General features: G+C 41.8%; 1 protein-coding gene across 2 annotated transcripts in view; it reads right to left on the minus strand.

The window, feature by feature from the left end:
* Positions 1-17,684, minus strand: part of cep152 (centrosomal protein 152) — a 228,502-nt gene that overhangs the window by 191,331 nt on the left and 19,487 nt on the right. For both annotated transcript variants that reach the window (XM_073032844.1, XM_073032843.1), the window contains exon 2: positions 15,755-15,866. In XM_073032844.1, the coding sequence (XP_072888945.1) occupies positions 15,755-15,841 (87 nt within the window). In that variant the 5' untranslated portion in view covers positions 15,842-15,866. The remainder of the gene's footprint in view (positions 1-15,754; positions 15,867-17,684) is intronic.

Consider the following 17,684-nt stretch of genomic DNA (forward strand, 5'->3'; position numbering starts at 1 on the left):
TCCAGTCAGGAATGAAAGTCAGCACGAACAAAATTGCAATGTTGAAACAGAAACCAACCTGACCAAACAAACTGCATTACCATTGTGGCAAGGGATCACATACACCAGACTAATACAGGTTTGAAGGCAAAATGTGCAGAAAACGCAACAAAGGAGGACATACCAAGAACATGTTGGGCAAACGAAAATAAATGGCCTGTAACAGGGAAGAGAAAAAGGCTAAAATGTGAAGCTACAGTTTCAAAAAGAGCACTAACCTGCATGCTGTCGATGAAACATCTGTTAACTATGAAAGTGATACAAGACTGAGTAGCCTTGATATTTACAATCTGAAAAGTAACCAAACACATTCCCCCCCCCCCCCCCCACTATCTGCTTTCTGCAGGGAACACTCCCTACATGACTCTCTTGTCCATTTGTCCTTCCCCACTGATCTCCCTCCTGGCACTTAATCTTACAAGCAGAACAAGTGCTACACCTGCCCCTACACCTCCTCCCTCACTACCATTCAGGGTCCTAAGCAGTCCTTCCAGGTGAAGCAACACTTGTTGGGGGTCTTATACTGTGTTCAGTGCTCCCAATGTGGCCTCCTGTATGTCGGTGAGACTCAACGTAGACTGGGAGACTGCTTCACCAAGCATCTGCGTTCTGTGCGCCAGAACAAGCAGGATCTCCCAATGGCCACCCATTCCCATACGTCCATCCATGCCCTCCTCCACTGAAGCACAACTTGCATGTAGAAGAGCAGTTGAAATAGGCCACGCTTAGGTCAGAGGAACAAATTTGGGTAACCACAACCTGATGGCATGAACATTGATTTCTCAAACTTCCAGTAATGCCTCCCCCCTCACCATTTCCAATCCCTTTTCCCTCTCTCATGTTATCTCCTTGCCCACCCATTGCCTCCCTCTGGAGCTCCTCCCCCTCCCCCACCTTTTTTCTTTCTTCCTTGGCCTTGTCTCTTTCAGCAATCAACTTCCTAGCTATTTGCTTCATCTCTCCCCTTCCAAATTTCACCTATCACCTGGTTTTTCTCTCTCCCTTCTTCTCCCCACCTTTCAAATCTACTCATTTTTTTCCCTCCAGTTCTGCTAAAGGGCTTTGGCCCAATAAGTCAACAATGCTTATTTCCATAGATCTACCTGGCCTACTGAGCTCTTCCGGCATCTGCAGATTTTCACATTTGTGAATAGACAAACAATATGGCTTACACCAGAAGTGAACAGCAAATAATTAAAATGGAATTGTACACTGACTCAGCTGCAGCTTTATACAAAATGAGTTTGAACAGTATTTTAAAGATACTGAACTGAAGCCTGCAGATATCCAACTAAGAATTTATACTGTGGGAATGACATTCATAATAATGAAACACAACAGCTAACAAGCCATACTGAACTTATATGTGGTAGAAACAGGAAAACCAGCATCATGGAAATGAGCAGCTGAGACAACTACAACTTGATTGGAAATCTGTCCACAATTTGCATGTCACATCCCCAGAAATACAGTCAATTAAAATCGAATTAAGAATGGTACAGTCAGCCCTCCTTATCCACGAATTCCGCATGCGCGAATTCAACCAACCACGAATCGCGAAAACCTGGAAGTGATCTTCCTGCACTTGTTGTTCGAGCATGTACAGACCTTTTTTTCTTGTCATTATTCCCTAAACAATGCAGTATTACAACTATTTTACATAGCATTTACATTGTATTAGGTATTATATAGAGATGATTTAAAGTATACAGGATGATGTGCGTGGGTTATCGTGGATCAGGATTTTTAAAAAAATCAGAAGTTCTCTTACTAAATAAGTCGGAACAGCTACATCCGGTATTATTTAGTGTCAGTTAATCAAAGACATCTGTCTTAGTATATAGTATATATTTTACCTTTCTATGCATATAAAACGCTTAAGAACGTATGTTTCAGCGCCGGGCTCAGGAACAGAAATTACAGATCACTCCCGAGTGCACTCTCCACTGTGCCGGGTTGATGTGGAGGATCAAAAACCCAAAACCCCACAATTAAACCACTGCGTTGCTTAGTAATGATTGTAGCTTTCATCAGGCAGAGCCTTTATCACTTTATCCCTTAAAATTGTTCCTATCATTGACCGACGTAGCCTAATGCTTTTCCAATGATCGATGGCGTTTCACCTCTTTCCAAACGCTTTATTATTTCCACTTTATTTTCAATCGTGATCGTGATTATTTTTGTGAACAGAAACACTGTGGATACAGAGCTCTGCGCCAGGTCTTAATATCCACCGCACTGAGACAGGTTAAATAAGGTCTGGGGTTCCACTGGGTCCTAAGGCCCATCGCATTGAGACAAGTTGAATAAGGGACTTGAGCATCCGCGAATTTTGGTATCCGCGAGCGGTCCCGGAACCAAACTCTCGTGGATAAGGAGGGCCAACTGTACTAGATGAGGCCATAGCAGTGTTCAAGGATGTCATTGGAAACTAAAATATGTAAAATCGTGTTATATGAAAAATGCCACATCTATAGATTTGCAAGACCCATCTAGTTGCTTATACCATCGATGATAAAGTAGCCAGTGAGCAAAATTGCACGGAATCTACAGGAATTCTTTCCAAGGTTGAGTGGAGTTCATGGATAATGCCAGTGGAAATGGAAGAAAGGTCCAAGTTTTTCCTCAAGTAAAGATTCACAAGGGTTTTGTGGCTATAATAGGCTTATTTTTGGAGTAGCATCTGCACGCTGAGAAAGCTATAAACCAGGTGTGGCAAAGCTGCCCAGGCACTCAAGTGTTACTTAGTTGACATCATTACCTGTAAAATGACAAGGAACACCACCAAAATCTCAAGACAGTGTTGAAAAGATAAGATTATGGCCTTAGAGCATAATGCAACAAGTGTGAATTCAATAAACCAAGCACACATTGACACCTAAGTTTTACACAAGTGGGCTGAGAAAATTCACGCAGTGATGGATGCCACATCACAAATGCAGTTCATTTTAGGATTTGTCAAGTACTATAACAGTTTCCTACCAAACTGTTGGGAACGTGGCTTCAGCATACTGTGCTTCCTTCCTGATGGCAACAATAAGAGGGCTTGACCTAGGTAGTGGGGGTCCTTAATGATGGATGCTGCCTTTTTGAAGCATTGCTGCTTGAAGGTGTAGTGGATGCTGGGTAGGTTAGTGTCCGTGATGGAGGTGACTGAGTTTACAACTTTCTACAGATTTTTTGATCCTGTGCAGTGCCCTACCACCATACTGGATAGTGACACAGCCAGTTAGAATGCTCTCCACATTACATCTGCAGAAATCTGCAAACATCTTTGCTAACATACCAAATCTCTACAAACTCCTAAAGAAATATAGCCACTGTTTATAAATGCATCAATATTTTGGACCCTGGTTAGATGCTCACAGATGATGACACGTAGGAATTTGAAATTACTCACCCTTTCCAGTGTGCAACATCAGCTGGTTTTCCAAAAGACAAAAGAAATGATAACATCAGACACTGGTACTCACACATTATGAGCCACGTTGTCCAGTGAAGCTTGCCATGCACTGTTCAGGATGCCACCACATCCAGATGAAAAGTATCCAGAACTGTCAAAAACATATTCTGCAGTCCCAGAATCAACTTCTACAACCACAATGTAGGAGGCCCCAGAACCCGAGATTGTCTCACAGCCACAAATCTCACCTGCCAAGCAGTGACCACCTTTGGCAGGAAAAACATTATCCCTCAAAAGTAAGAAATCCTCCACAGTGATTCAATCTTTAGGTCTGAATGGGACAGTTAAAATTTACTATAGGGTCCCTCTCCCCCTGCACCCCCCCCCCCCACCTCTGCACCCATGTGTTTCCCCGCCTGCCTGCCCGTCTCTGTCTGTGTCTGTCTATAAAAAGTATTCACCTCTGGGGTAGTTATCATCTTTTATTGTTTTACAACATTAAATCACAGCGGATTTAATTTGTTTTTTGTTGACACTGATCAACAGAAAAAGACTTCCATGGCAAAGTGAAAACTCATCTCTACAAAGTTATCAAAATGAATACCTAATATAAAACACAAAATAATTTGTTACATAGGTATTCACCCCCTTTAATATGACACACCAAATCATCACCTGTATAGATAGATAGATAGATAGATACTTTATTCATCCCCATGGGGAAATTCAACTTTTTTTCCAATGTCCCATACACTTGTTGTAGCAAAACTAATTACATACAATACTTAACTCAGTAAAAAAAAATATGATATGCATCTAAATCACTATCTCAAAAAGCATTAATAATAGCTTTTAAAAAGTTCTTATGTCCTGGCGGTTGAATTGTAAAGCCTAATGGCATTGGGGAGTATTGACCTCTTCATCCTGTCTGAGGAGCATTGCATCGATAGTAACCTGTCGCTGAAACTGCTTCTCTGTCTCTGGATGGTGCTATGTAGAGGATGTTCAGAGTTTTCCATAATTGACCGTAGCCTACTCAGCGCCCTTCGCTCAGCTACCGATGTTAAACTCTCCAGTACTTTGCCCACGACAGAGCCCGCCTTCCTTACCAGCTTATTAAGACGTGAGGCGTCCCTCTTCTTAATGCTTCCTCCCCAACACGCCACCACAAAGAAGAGGACGCTCTCCACAACTGACCTATAGAACATCTTCAGCATCTCACTACAAACATTGAATGACGCCAACCTTCTAAGGAAGTACAGTCGACTCTGTGCCTTCCTGCACAAGGCATCTGTGTTGGCAGTCCAGTCTAGCTTCTCGTCTAACTGTACAGCTTTGGAAGTCACATGATTAGTTAAATGGAGATTTTTTTTTGGGAGACCTGTGTGCATTCAGGTGTTTTCACTGATGGTGGTAAAAATACACCTGTATCTGGAAGGTTCAACTGCTGATGAGTCAGTGTCCTGGCAAAAACTACACCATGAAGACAAAAGAACACTCCAAGCAACTCCACAAAAAGGTTATGGAAAAGCACACATCAGATAGATTGAAGAAAATTTCCAAGTTACTGAATGTCCACCAAGTACAAGGAGGGGGACTAGTGAGGGAAGCCACCAAGAGCCCTGTAACAACTCTGGAGGAGTTACAAGCGTCAGTAGCTGAGATGGGAGAGACTGTGCATTCAACAACTGTTGCCCAGGTGCTTTACCAGTTGCAGCTTTATGAGAAAATGCAAAGAAAAAGCCACTATTGAAAAATCTCACATGAAATCTTGGCTGGAGTTTGCCAGATGGCATGTGGGAGATTCTAAAGTCAGGTGGAAGAAGGTTCTATGATTTAATAAAACTAAAAATGAGTTTTTTTGGCCAGACTAATGCTATATCTGGCTTATGCACATCATCAAAAATGCACCATCCCTAGGTAGCTGCTGCATCAAGCTGTAGGGATGCTTCACTACAGCAAGCCTTCCATGTCTTGTGAAGACAGAGGATTAAATGAACACAGCAAAATAGTAGGAAATCCTGGAGGAAAACCTGATGCAGTCTGCAAGAGAACTGCAACTTGGAAGGTTTGTTTCCAAGCAAAACAGTGATCCCAAGCATAGAGTAAAGCCACAAAAGACTTAAGAACAATCAAATTAATGCCCTGGAGTGGCTAAGTCAGAGACCAGACCTCAATCCAATTGAGAATGATCTGACAGAGCTTGACCAGTGTTTTAAAAAAGAATGGGGGTATGTACAGATGTGCAAAGCCAATAGAGGCCTATCCACACAGACTCAAGGCCATAACTGTTGCCAAAGGTGCATCTACTAAATACTGACTTGAAGGGGGTGAATACTTATGCAATCAATTATTTTGTGTTTTACATTTGTAATTAATTTAGATCACTTTATAGAGATCTGTTTTCAATTTGACAGGAAAGAGTCTTTTTCTGTTGATCAGTGTCAAAAAGCCATATTAAATCCGCTGTGATTCATTGTTGTAAAACATGAAAACTTCCAAGGGAGGGGTGTGAATATTTTTATAGGCACTGTATGTATTTAATATTTCAGTTGTATTTTAGTAATATTGTAAATATATTGTTTGATTACATACTTTGTGGTTTACAAAATATATTATGGGCTATACGTAAAAGCACACAAATGACATACATCATTATGCCACCACATTATATGCTTAAAGTAACAACAAAGATACACACCTCCCTACTCCCTTGTTTTTCTTCCAATTAATATCATGTTTTGGAGTTACAAAACATAAGAGAGTATAATTGTTGAAGTAGCAAAACTGGTTTCTGGCATCTCCAAGCCTCATGCTTAAAGCAGCAATGCGCAAGACAGCTCCAAATTGTCATACTGCTTATTTTTCACCAACTATAAGTGACAAAAAAAAAATCACTGTTTTTTGACCACAACTGACCCTACTAAAAAAGGTTTGCTCTAAACGCAACTTGGTGTCTAACAGTCACACAAGTGCACGCAACTAACACTAGTTTCAAACTGTTCGGCAAGTCTCCTGTCCCAATTAAGCAGCACAGTGTCCCAAACAAACAAAGCAAATTCTGGCTACTTTTAAGATTTTCTTTTAAGAATCATCCCAAATATAAAAAGCTGCCCCAATTAACCAATGGCACAATTAACTAGAATTCACTGTAGCCCAAATGTTACAATTGTACCCACCTCAAACACTTCCCCTAGCAGCTCATTACAGGTACTCAGAATCAAGTTTATTATCGCTGACATGTATTGTGAAATTTGTTTTGCAGTAGCACAATACATAAATTATTAAAAGTTACAATAAGAAATGTTTTAAAAATTAGTGCAAAAAGAGAATAGTTCATGGACCGTTCAGAAATCTGATAGTGGAGGGAAGAAGCTGTTCCAAAAGCACAGAGTGCATCTTCAGGCTCTGTATCTCCTCCCTGACAGTAGAAATTAGAAGAGGGTATGTCCTGGATGGTGAGGGATGCTGCCTTCTTAAGGTATTGCCTTTTGAATATGCCCTCGATGGTACATCCCCTAACCTAGTGAGGAGACTAGTGAAAGTGATGGCGCTGTCTGAGTCTACACCCCACTGACTCATTTTTCAGAGTACTCGCCACGAAACATCTGTGGATATTTACTAATCTTGCTGTACTAATTCACGTACTAATCTTATGTACTAATTCAACCTCAGATTCCTAATGAAATACAATTACTGTCATGCCTTCTTCACAGTTGCATCAATTATGTTGCATCCAGGATAGACCTTCAAAGAAGTTGAAGCTCAGGAACTTGAAGCTGCTGACCTGTCCACTTTTGACCACTTGATGAGGACTGGAGTGTGTTCTCCTAACTTCTCCTTCCTGAAGTCTACAATCAATTCCTTGGGTATGTTATGAATGTACCACAGCTCTGAGGGGCCGAAGGGTGCGGGGTAGCCCCCTCCTTTGTGAGAATCACAAGATCACTATTGAGTCCATTCCGGAGACACAGGAAATGAGAGAAAGACATGCAGAATCCACAAGTCGTTGGAATGTGTCTTGGCCTCCGAGAGGCGGACCCATTGATGCCAGCTATTGTCTCTTGGAGACGGACTTGTGTATTGCATCGACGCCCCAGGCAATGAACCAAGGGGGAGGTCGGTGGAGGGATTGCATCTTCTCAACCTGATTGACATCTGAGACCCTGTGAGTCAGGATAAAAGAGGGTCTGTGGGAACAGCCCCTCAGACGCACCAGAAGACACGCTAGAAATCCTGTGACAGCGTTTAATAGCGACAGCCGGTGGGGGGCTCGTGTGCGTCCTTCCCTTGCCTGGGATTGGCGGCCTCACCACGGAAGAACGGCTTTAGCTAAAGGAGAGGCCACAAGTGAACGGCCACCCCCAACGAGACTCCGACGGATCGAACTCATAAAGGTTGGAAAACCCGCAGGGTAACTGTTCCCATTCTATTCCTATTTCTCTCTCTCTCCAACAAAGTGCAACACAGCGACAACCAAAAGACAGCAGCTTGTGGAACTGCAGTGAACTGTATATTTCCATTGGACAATTCATTATCCCCTAGACAACGATAGAGCTTATTTCTTATTGATTATTATTATACCCGCACCTTTAGATTTAGTATTGACAATGTATATTATCTGTATGTTTGCATTGATATTATTTTTGTGTATCTTTACTAATAAATACTGTTTAAAAATAATACCATCAGACTTCAGCGGACCTCTCTATCTTTGCTGGTAAGTGACCCAGTTACGGGGTACGTAACAGGTATATTGATGTTGAGTGCAAAATTGCTGTTGCAACAGCTCTACGTAACGCTACATCTCAGATCTCTTTTAAACGTTGCCCCTCATATTGTATCTTAACCTTTTGTTTTGGTCTCCCCAACCCTGGGGTAAAAGACTATGACCATCCACCATATCCATGAATTTTTAAACTTCTCATTGTCCTCTACCCCAAGAAATAAAGATCCAGCACAGATAACCTCTCCCTATAACTCAGGCCCTCTAGTCCAGGTAATATCCTTCTAAATCTTGTATATGCTCTCTACCTTGACAATGTCTTTCCTACAAAGAGGATGACCAAAACTGCACACAACACTCCAACTGCAGACTCACTATTAACTTACATAACTGCAACATAGTCTACCCCTAAACCCGATATCCTGAATGATAAAGGCCAGTATACAAAATGCCTTCTTCACCACCTTATCTACCTGCACACCTACATTCAGCAAACTATGCACTCGTACTCAAGGTCCCCCTGTTCCACAACACTAGTTATTCTCCTGCCATTTAATATATAGGTCTTACCTTGGTTTAACTGATCAGGATCCCTTTGTAATTCATTGTAACCTGCTTCATTATCAACATGACCCCCTAATTCAGGATCAGAGACTTGTACAGGTACAGGGATAAGAAAAGGTTTGATTGATGGGCAACATAATCAGCTTGGACAAGTTAGGCCAAAGTGCCTGTTTCCTTGTTGCATTATTCTATGAATCTATGCCAACAGAAAGAAATGTGCAACTAAAGTAATGTGGTATGACAAGTTAAAGTGAGTGGCAGGAAACAAGTGTCCTTCATACAACCAAAAGTAATAAAATAAGCAAATTCAGAAGGTACAATTTAATAATTCTATACAGAAATGGCTGAAAAATTGCATATCTATAATATCCGGGCCACTTCAAAGTGGCAGTTATCAGTGAGCTACATAATTTTGAGTGAGGAGAATAACAAACATTACCTCTGTTACCCATAAACTGAAACCATAAGAGTAAATTGATGAAAATAGTCTTGACAGACAAAAATCACATTAATTAGAGAATGTAATGAGGTCATTAGGTAGTGCAAACATTATGAGTAGAGTTATAAAAATAATTTGATCCAGAATTGGTTTATGTATTCATAATTAAGCTAAGGTAGTCATGTCTAGTTCTGAGTACAAGCAAAAATGGTAGAAGGAAATAGCGCAGAAATTTGAAGCTCCTTCTTGGCTCCTGCATCTACATGGTTGGACCAAGACACGTTATCAGTGATAACCACTCTTAAGAATGTGAAATTTTGTGACTTCAGCACAATTAATATAAACAGGAGCTCTTTCTACAGGCAATAATCACATCTTGTTTTGCTGACGTTGAGGGGAAGGTTTTGGCACTACACCTTGTCACTAGGCTGTCCATCTCCTTCCTGTACTCAGGCTCATTTGAGATTTTCCCACTACTGTGGTGTTGTTTTCTAACCTGTACATGGAGTTACAGCAGGTCCTGAATGTTCAGGAAATAAGGTAGGGGCTTGAGGAGATAGCCTTATGGGGCATCAGCATTAATGGTAATCCAGGCTGTGGTGTGTTGCCTATCATTACAGACTAATAAAAGACAACTAGGAAAGCTTAATCTGGGGGCAAGGCATACCTAATTAATGTGATCGTTATTCAAAGAAGTCATGAAAATGATTAATGAAAGTTGTACAGGCAGCATTTGGCAAGTAAGGCTCGTTCAGGAAATGACAAAACTTGGGATTTACAGCAAGTTGACTGAATGGATACAAAATCAGTTTGTTCATTATGTGTTGTGTCCTATGATGTGGGTAATCAATGGTCTTTCCATGACCAATACTGCTCTTGGCAAGTTTTTCTACAAATAGGTTATCATGGCTGTCTTCTGGGCAGTGTCGCATAGCCAGTACTTGTGATATACACCAGCTACTCATACAACCATCCAATAGACAGTAGGTGCAGGAGTAGGCCATTAGGCCCTTCTAGCCAGCACCGCCATTCACTGTGATCATGGCTGATCATACACAATCAGTACCCTGTTCCTGCCTTCTCCCCATATCCCTTGACCACGCTATCTATAAGAGCTCTATCTAACTTTGTCTTGAATGCATCCAGAGACTTGGCCTCCACTGCCTTCTGGGGCAGAGCATTCCACATATCTACCACTCTCTGGGTGAAAAGGTTTTTCCGCATCTCTGTTCTAAATGGCCTATCCCTTATTCTTAAACTGTGGCCTCTAGTTCTGGACTCACCCATCAGCGGGAACATGCTTCCTGCCTCCAGTGTGTCCAATCCCTTAATAATCTTATATGTTTCAATCAGATCCCCTCTCATCCTTCTAAATTCCAGTGTATACAAGATCTTTCAACATATGACAGTCCCGCCAATCCGGGAATTAACTTTGTGAACCTACACTGCACTCCCTCAATAGCAAGAATGTCCTTCCTCAAATTTGGAGACCAAAACTGCACACAATACTCCAGGTGGGGTCTCACCAGGGCCCTGTACAGCTGCAGAAGGACCTCTTTACTCTTATATTCAATTCCTCTTGTTATAAAAGCCAGCATGCCATTAGCTTTCTTCACTGCCTGCTGTACCTGCATGCTTGCTTTCATTGACTGATGTACAAGAACACCTAGATCTCGTTGTACTTCCCCTTTTCCTAACTTGACTCCATTTAGATAGTAATCTGCCTTCCTGTTCTTGCCACCAAAGTGGATAACCTCACATTTATCCACATTAAACTGCATCTGCCATACATTTGCCCACTCACCCAACCTGTCCAAGTCACCCTGCATTCTCATAACATCCTCCTGACATTTCACACTGCCACCCAGCTTTGTGTCATCGGCAAATTTACTAATGTTACTTTTAATCCCTTTATCTAAATCATTAATGTATATTGTAAACAGCTGCGGTCCCAACACCGAACCTTGCAGTACCCCACTGGTCACAGCCTGCCATTCCGAAAGGGACCCGTTAATCGCTACTCTGTTTCCTGTCAGCCAGCCAATTTTCAATCCATGTCAGTACTCTGCCCGCAATACCATGTGCCCTAATTTTGCCCACTAATCTCCTATGTGGGACTTTATCAAAAGCTTTCTGGAAGTCCAGGTACACTACATCCACTGGCTCTCCCTTATCCATTTTCATAGTTACATCCTCAAAAAACTCCAGAAGATTAGTCAAGCATGATTTTCCCTTCATAAATCCATGCTGACTTGGACTGATCCTTCTACTGCTATCCAAATGTGTCGTAATTTCCTCTTTTATAATTGACCCCAGCATCTTTCCCACCACTGACGACAGGCTAACCAGTCTATAATTCCCTGTTTTCTCTCTCCCTCCTTTCTTGAAAAGTGGGACAGCACTAGCCACCCTCCAATCAGCAGGAACTGTTCCTGAATCTATAGAACATTGGAAAATGATTACCAATGCGTCCACGATTTCTAGAGCCACCTCTTTAAGTACCCTGGGATGCAGACTCAACAGTCTATCCAACACCGTTTCTTGCCTAATATAAATTTCCTTCAGTTCATCCTTTACCCTAGTTCCTTTGGCCACTATTACATCTGGGAGATTGTTTGTGTCTTCAACTCATCTGCCATTTCCTTGTTCCCCATAATAAATTCACCCGTTTCTGTCTTCAATGGCCCAATTTTGGTCTTAACTATTTTTTTGCTATTCACACACCTAAAGAAGCTTTTACAATCCTCCTTTATATTCTTGGCTTGAGGGGCCAATTGGCCTACTCCTGCTCCTATCTCTTATGTTCTTGGCTAGTTTACCTTTGTACCTCATTTCTTCTTGGCGTATTGCCTTTTTTGTTATCTTCTGTTGCTCTTTAAAAGCTTCCCAGTCCTCCGGTTTCCCTCTCATCTTTGCTGTTATACTTCTCTTTTATTTTTATACTGCCCTTTACTTCCCTCGTCAGCCACGGCCGCCCCTTACTCCCCTTAGGATCTTTCTTCCTCTTTGGAATGAACTGATCCTGCACCTTCTGCATTATTCCCAGAAATACCTGCCATTTTTGTTTCACTGTCTTCCCTGCTAGGGTATTGTTCCATTGAACTTTGGCCAGCTCCTCCCTCATAGCTCCACAGTTCCCTTTGTTCAACTCTAATACTGACATATCCGATTTTCCCTTCTCCTTCTCAAATTGTAGGTTAAAACATATCATATTATGGTCACTACCTCCTAATGGTTCCTTTACTTCGAGGTCCCTGATCAAATCCGGTTCATTGCACAACACTAAATCTAGAACTGCCTTCTCCCTGGTAGGCTCCAGTACAAGCTGTTCTAAGAATCCATCTCGGAGGCACTCCACAAACTCCCTTTCTTGGAGTCCAGTACCATTCTGATTCCCCCAGTCTACCTGCATGTTGAAATCCCCCATGACAACTGTATCATTACCTTAGTGACATGCCAATTTTAACTCTTCATTCAATTTACACCCTACATCCAGACTGCTGTTTGGGGGCCTGTATATAACTCCCATTAGGGTCTTTCTACCCTTAGAATTTCTCAGTTCTATCCATACTGACTCTACATCCCCAGGTTCTATGTCCCTCCTTGCAAGGGACTGAATATCATTCCTCACCAACAGAGCCACCCCACCCCCTCTGCCAGTCAGTCTGTCCTTTCGATAAGATGTATATCCTTGAATATTCATTTCCCAGGACCTGTCCGCTTGAAGCCATGTCTCAGTTATTCCCACAACATCATACTTGCCAATTTCCAACTGAGCCTCAAGCTCATCTACTTTATTCCTTATACTTCATGCATTCATATATAATACTTTTAATTCGGTACTCCCCTCTCCTTTCATATCAATTCCTATTTCACTTGGCCATACTGTATGATCTCTTCTTGAGCTTTCTACTCCATTGATTCTGTTGTCCTTTTTAACTTTTCTTATTTTCACTTTCCCTTTAACTCCATCCTTATATTTCCAGTTCATCCCCTCCCCCCCACTACTTAGTTTAAACACATCCATGTTGCAGTGGCAAACCTGTCTGCCAGAATGCTGGTCCCCCACCTATTAAGGTGCAACCCGTCCCTTTTGTACAATTCATCCCTACCCCAAAACAGATCCCAGTGGTCCAAGAATGTAAATCCTTGCTTCCTGCACCAGTTGCTCAGCCACACATTCAGATCCATTATCTCCCAGTTCCTGCCCTCTCCAGCACGAGGAACTGGAAGCAAACCAGAGATAACCACCCTGGAAGTCCTGCTTTTCAGCCTTCTTCCGAGTTCTCTGAAGTCCCGCTGCAGAATGTCCTTCCTCTTCTTTCCGATGTCATTTGTGTTGACATGCACCACCACTTCCGGCTGTTCACCTTCACCTTTGAGGATTCCCTGCAATCGGTCCATGATGTCCTGGATCCTAGCACCAGGGAGGCAACACACCATCCTTAAATCTCGCCTATTGCCGCAGAAACCCCTTTCCGTACCTCTTACTATGGAGTCCCCTACTACCACGGCTCTTCCTGATGTCTGACTCCTCGGCTCAGCTTCTGCACCAATTTTCCGCTCATAGACCTGTCCACCTCTCAGACTGGCAGTATCTTCTGTCCTGACAGCTTCCAAGAAGGTGAACCTGTTTACGAGAGGTACATCCCCTGGGGTCTCCTGTACTTCAAGCATCCTTTCCTTCCTCATCGTCGCCCCCTTTCTCTCTTCTGGTATCTTGGGTATAACGACCTCACTGTAGGTCCTGTCCAGAAAACCCTCGTTTTTGCGGATAAACCTGAGGTCATCCAGTGCTGCAACATGCTCCTTCAGAAGCTGAATCTGGACACACTTTCCACAGTTGTAACAGCCGAGGGGACCATCAGTGTCCCTGACCTCCCACATCATGCACGTAGCACACTGAATCAGCTTAGCCGTCATGTCTTCACCCTCTGCAATTGTGCCTGGCGTAGTCTCCTTGCCGAAGACTCTCGAGCCAAAGACTAGCACTTTTCACACCAGGCACTTCCCTCGACCAGGCCACTTCCCGACCAACAGTTCCCATGGTTTCACAGGTACAACACCTTGCCCAAGGGTGACCTGCAGGCTAGTGGAACGAAGGAGCTCATTACACCTCCTTTAGTAGAGACGCATCTCCACTTCACCACATGAAATTGGAAACAAGATCATCTTGCCCATAGAAGATAGAGGGTTATGGTGGATGGCCAAAGGATACAGCAGGATACAGATCAGTTGGGAATATCAGTGCAGAAGTAGCAGATTCAATTTAAATGTGCAGTATTGCACTTTGAAAGATCCAACGTAAAGGGTGAGCACACTGTGAGTGGCAGAATCTTTTAACAAAAATGATGAATAGAGGTGCCTTGGGATCAAGGTACATGGATGGCTCCATAAAAGTGGTTACACAAGTTTTATAGGGTACTAAAGGCAGCAACTGGCAAGTCTATCTTCATTAGTGAAGCAGTAATTTCAAGAGACAGGAACTTATGTTACATATTTATAAATCTCCTGTGTTTTGTTTTGTGTTTTTTTTTTAAATTAAGTGCAATCGTGAACAATAGCCAGATCAGAAATGCAGATATAGTCAACTAGTTCCCAAAGAGAACTCTGATAGGCCTATCTGATGGTTCACTGCTGCTCAGCAATAAAACATTTTAAAAAATCATACGTATAATTAAGAAACATTTTAAAAATAGTAGAAATACTGGAGTCATGATGATCATGATGAAGTCTGCTGGAGAGAGACATTTATACACATGCTGTCCTCCACAATTCAGAGAGATTGAAGGATAGGTTACAAGGTGACAAAACGTGACAGGAGCACTTGGAACTCCTGGCTACATCTGTAGTATTGTTGTTATTACAAAGGATGTCAAGGCTTTGGAGAGAATGCACAAGTTTATCAAGATGCTTTCTGCTTGGCAGACATGCTATAACAGATTGAAAAAGCTAGGGCTGTTTTCTCTAGAGCAGCAGAGATTTAGTGAAAGTTTATAAAATTATACAAAGTATATATAGGCAGCCAGCATCATTTTACCATATCTAAAATGAGACAGAAAGCACAAAGGAGATGTGCAGAACAAGTGGGTTTTTTTTTTAAAAAGAGTGATGGTGAGCCAGGAAAGCACTGCCATGAATGGTAGTGCAGCCAGATAGCAAAGGAGCATTTAAGAGATTTTTAGAAGAGCGCGTGAATATGCAGAGAAGGGAGAAATTGAATCAATATAGGAAAGAGCATTAAATTCATGAGGAAGACTTGGCCTAATTATTTCACCACAATCTTATTGGCCAAAGAGCTTGTCCTGTGCTGTACTGTTCATATGAGAGAACCATGGATGCCCAGCATATTTAGGGGATTATAAGAATTTAGGACATGAGAGGCATCAAAGATGCAGAGCTCCATCAGGAAAGCAAGAGTTCAAGCAAAGGATAACCATTATCATATTGAATGGCAAACCGGACCTTGAAACATCACAATGAACATGTAAAAGTCTGCACACATTAAATTTTAATTAAAACAAAATCCATCTGAGAAATAAGATAGGAAGGGTGGCAGAGAGAGAAGTAGTTTGGCATTTACCTCCTGTTCTCGTTCATAATCTTCTTTGTCATACTCTTCATCTTCATGTTGGGTTGGCAAAGCTGCACTGTCAAAGTCCAGGGACATCTTCAACTGATTCAGTGTAACAAACCTAACAGTGTAATAGAACCATTTTTTGTTTAAAATGCAGATCGTATATCACAACTTTGCTCTACATAATTTCAAGGAAGAACTTGAAGTTTTATAACTAAATTAAAACTTATTGTACATGTTATTAAACAAAAATTTCAGCCCAGTGAAACATCCATTCATGCCTTTAGTCACCTTCAACATTTTTTAAAATACCCTCATGTTTTATCCTCCATTCATTATAGGTTTGCAAAAAAAACCTAAATGTAAAAGTGTCTGGAAGATGAATTCCCCCTTTGGCCTGAACAACTTTTCTGTAACCATCGCCAAATCAGTACCGCCTGATGCTAAATAGCGGGAAATTCCAGAAACATATCCAGACTAGCATGTTCTAAACTAACTCTCTCCCTCTCCCTCTTTCATTAGGCAGCTTAAGGTAAAGGAATCTTTAGAAATGCAGTCAGCACAATATACCAGGGAGAAGCTAAGTATCAAATCTGTCAGTATTATAGTGGGTTAAAAGGAACTACAGGAGCTGACCACAGTTGATTGGAAGGGAACACTGGCAGGGATCACAGCAAGAGGCAAGAATGGATATCACTGGTCACTGGACAATGACACTGGAGAAGTAGTAATGGCAGATGAACTTAAATATTTTGTCAGTCTTAATGGTGGATGCCAGAAAATTGAGTGCAACAGGGGGCAGAAGACAGACTATTTTCTAAATGGAAGGTAAATTCAGAAATCCGGTTCAAAGAGTTCTCTTGCAGGATACTCTAAAGGTTAACTTGCAGGTTGAGTCAGAAGGAAGAAAGGCAAATGCAATGTTAGCATTCATTTCAACTGGACTAGAGTGTAAAAGCAAGATTGCAAGGTTGAGGGTTTTTAAGGCGTTGGTCAGACTGCCTTTTGAAGTACTGTGAGTAGATTTGATCCCTTATTTAAGATCAGACATGCTGGCATTGGAAACAGTCTAGAAGACAGAATGAAAGGTTAATGTGTGTGGAGCAACGGATGGCCTGGGCCTGTAGTCACTGGAATTTAGAAGAATGACAGGGTGGAGCCAAATCTCATTGAAAGCTATTGAATGTTGAAAGGCCTAGAAGAGTGGAGGTGGAGATGATGTTTCCTGTACTGACGAAGTCGAAGACCAGAAGACACAGCCTCAGATGTCCCTTTAGAACATAATGAGTAAGAATTTTTTCCAGCCAAAGGGTCTTGAATCTGTGGAATTTATTTCCAGATGGCTATAATGTCAATCATTTGGTACATTTAAAGCAGAAATTGATAGATTCTGATTAATAAGGGTGGCAAAGATTACAGGGAGAAAGCTGGAGAATGGGGTTGAGGGATAATAGATCAGCCATGATGGAATAGCAGAGCAGATCCAATGGGCCAAATGGCCTAATTCTGCTCCATTGTCTTTATGGATGACAAGCAAAAGTTCAAGCATCCATTTGGTTAGAGCCATTAACTGGATCACTGTATTCTGCCCTTGGACTCCTCATGATCCACAGGTGAGAGCACAAAACATGCTAGTTCTAACATGCAGACTAGGAAATCAATCTGAGTCTACTCCTGGTTATCTTAGCAGAAGTGCAGCAGGGTCATTATTCTTAATGAAAAGTAAAAGTCAATGCCAACCATTTTTCTTCCAAATTAATCAAGTTAAATACATTTAAATCATTCATGAACAATTTACATCTGTCAGTAATCTAGAAAGGGGGAACAAGATTTACATGCTTTCAAAGATATACAAGTTACTGTATCAAATGTTCAAGAGCAAGTTCCTGTTGAGATGAAGGGTAAAACTGGTAAGTGGATATTGGGTGCAAGTTGA

Source organism: Hemitrygon akajei, chromosome 30 (genome assembly GCF_048418815.1).
Source record: "Hemitrygon akajei chromosome 30, sHemAka1.3, whole genome shotgun sequence".
NCBI lineage: Eukaryota > Metazoa > Chordata > Chondrichthyes > Myliobatiformes > Dasyatidae > Hemitrygon > Hemitrygon akajei.